General features: G+C 38.1%; 1 protein-coding gene across 1 annotated transcript in view; it reads right to left on the bottom strand.

The window, feature by feature from the left end:
- Nucleotides 1–2,500, bottom strand: part of LOC119576207 (tubulin beta-2 chain) — a 4,849-nt gene that overhangs the window by 1,309 nt on the left and 1,040 nt on the right. Inside the window, exons 2-3 of the mRNA XM_037923795.1 lie at nt 1,658–1,892; nt 1–72 (exon numbers count right to left, since the gene is read on the bottom strand). The exon at nt 1–72 is cut by the window's left edge and continues 173 nt beyond it. Coding sequence (XP_037779723.1) covers nt 1–72; nt 1,658–1,892 — 307 coding nt within the window. The remainder of the gene's footprint in view (nt 73–1,657; nt 1,893–2,500) is intronic.

Genomic DNA, 2,500 nt, shown 5'->3' with positions numbered 1-2,500 from the left:
GAACAGAATCCACTAATTCTGCTCCCTCTGTGTAATGGCCCTTAGCCCAGTTGTTGCCAGCACCACTCTGGCCTGTTGAAAACGTATACAATTAGAATTTTACATATAAAAAAAAAAAAAAAAAAAAAAAGATCTACTGAAAAGATTTACTGGAGAATAGTGTTTATTTCATATAGTTACAAGAAAGCTATTTAAATATTCATCCTCAATACTGTCATAAATACATGCACCTCAATAAAAGATGGACTTAAAAAAAAGGGTCACTGAAAATTTGCTTAAAATATGTTAGTAAAAATTCATATGTATAAATTATGCATACACTACGGGTTACTTGGAGGCTTAAGATTAAGGATTAATTGTGCACATTTAACCCATTTTAAATAATGTGCAATAATCACCTACTAAATATAGGGTATGCAATACCTAACCATCTCGCATCACTTCATAAAAATACCTAATTGGAGTATAAAAGCCACTACATTCCTTAAATTAACCAGATATCCCATAAACTAATTGTGCAGTGTTAGCGGTGTATTACTAAATAGCTACTATACACTTCCACTAACAAGTGAGCAGTGAGTAAGGTCATAAGTGTGCACTAAATGGAAAACAAATGAAAACTTAGGGACATGTACACTGTTAAGAGACAAGTAAATCTATAAACCTGAAATTACATACCTATAAAAATAACCTAATCTTTTGACAAGCAAGCAGCTATCACAGTATAGTATATTTAAGATACTTTGTAATTGAAGTTATGGCAAGTGAAATAAATTTTGGGATATTTTATGATCCCTGCAGCAAAGCATCCAAGCAGTGAATATAACCTAGTATTGGGCAAGAGATGTGTCAATATATTCACATGGTCAATCATATCCATGTTTATTATTAACAAACAAATTTGAGACAAGTATTCATTTAAGGCTTATATTTAACAAATTTTCTTAATCTTTAAGGTTCTGATGCATAGTTTTGCATGTGCAAGTATATCCAAAGGAAGTTACATATATGTAGTGATTTCCCATTATTAACATTTATTGCACAAGTAATCTGAGTTAGAAATATTAAACAAGTTTATGTATATAAAACTTGTGGTTATAGAAAAATATCAATTTACCATTTAAGAGACTAATCACTGTATTCTGTCTGGACTAAAACAATGTATATGCCCTGAGGAACAAACTACTTTAGTACACGACTTCAGTTTGAAACTGAACTGGTATGCAAATCCTCTTAGGGTGTACAAAATCTTGCAAAACCTAAGTCATTTGCATTAGTTTATCTTTTGACTCATCTCAAGCCAGAGGCTTTAGTAACCAGGAAGTTACACTGACCTCACATGAGAAACACTTTTAAGACACCATGACAGATCTGATGCTGGAAATAAAAATCAAATAACCTGACAATGGGAATGTCAAAATTGCAAACATTTTTACATATATGGAGATCGTGGGGAAGAGGAATGGAAAGATGCTCATGCTAAATTTAGTTACCAAATGACTAACAAAATCAATGTCATAGGAGACATGTCAATTCAATTCCTCCTCAATACTACTATTGGGTAAATATTACCAAACTTGAAAAACATACAAATAAAGGGAACACTAAAATGCAGACGGATAATTCTTCTCTTGTACAGCATTAATGTGCAACTTACCAAATACAAAACTATCTGGCTTGAAGAGGTGCCCGTGAGGACCAGCTCTGACACTGTCCATGGTGCCTGGCTCCAAGTCCACGAGAATTGCACGGGGTACATATTTGCCCTGGTTGCCCTCATTGTAGTACACGTTGATGCGCTCCAACTGGAGGTCCATCAAGTCCTTGTCCACACCGCTTGTGTATTCTCCTGATGGCTGGATGCCATGCTCATCGCTGATGATCTCCCAGAACTGGAAATTCAAGACACCATTAATCTAAATGCATACAAACTCTAGGTAAATCATTAGTGTACGGACGCATTCGCCGGACACTACGGCCCCCAACTCCACATCACAAATTTTATTCAACATTGAAACTAGCCGTGTGACTGGGCGTCGCCTGTGGGAAGGGATGATGGGGTGCTCCGACCCCCCCCCCCCCACCGTCTTCACCTCGGTATGTATGGTGAGTGCTGAAACCCGGGAGTGCCGAGTGGACTTCGGCCGAAAGCAACGCTTTCAGCGATTTATTAATGCGTTATCATTTGTGTATGCACATTATGTACCGCCGACTGCAACTTAGATTAACCTTAAACTAACCTAACGAACTGCCCTTAATGTTGCAAAACGCATTCGTAATGAGTTGCAATCATTCTGCAATTTGCCTGTTAAATGTCATTAGCGGAGGCGTTGAAACCTCCTTTACGAAGCCTTCGATCACGCGACGGCGACCTTCCCTCAGTCCTGACCCCTTTAATATCGACACGGAATGCGGCCGCCGCTCCCTTTCCAATTCAACCTCGGCATTCACGCGACGGCGAATCAAAGGCCATTAACTGGCTCCCTATGTGCACTTGTTG

Source organism: Penaeus monodon, chromosome 8, assembly GCF_015228065.2.
Source record: "Penaeus monodon isolate SGIC_2016 chromosome 8, NSTDA_Pmon_1, whole genome shotgun sequence".
NCBI classification, from domain to species: Eukaryota; Metazoa; Arthropoda; class Malacostraca; order Decapoda; family Penaeidae; genus Penaeus; species Penaeus monodon.
The sequence above is the reverse complement of the archived record's forward strand: the minus strand, read 5'-3'. Positions and strand labels throughout refer to the sequence as shown.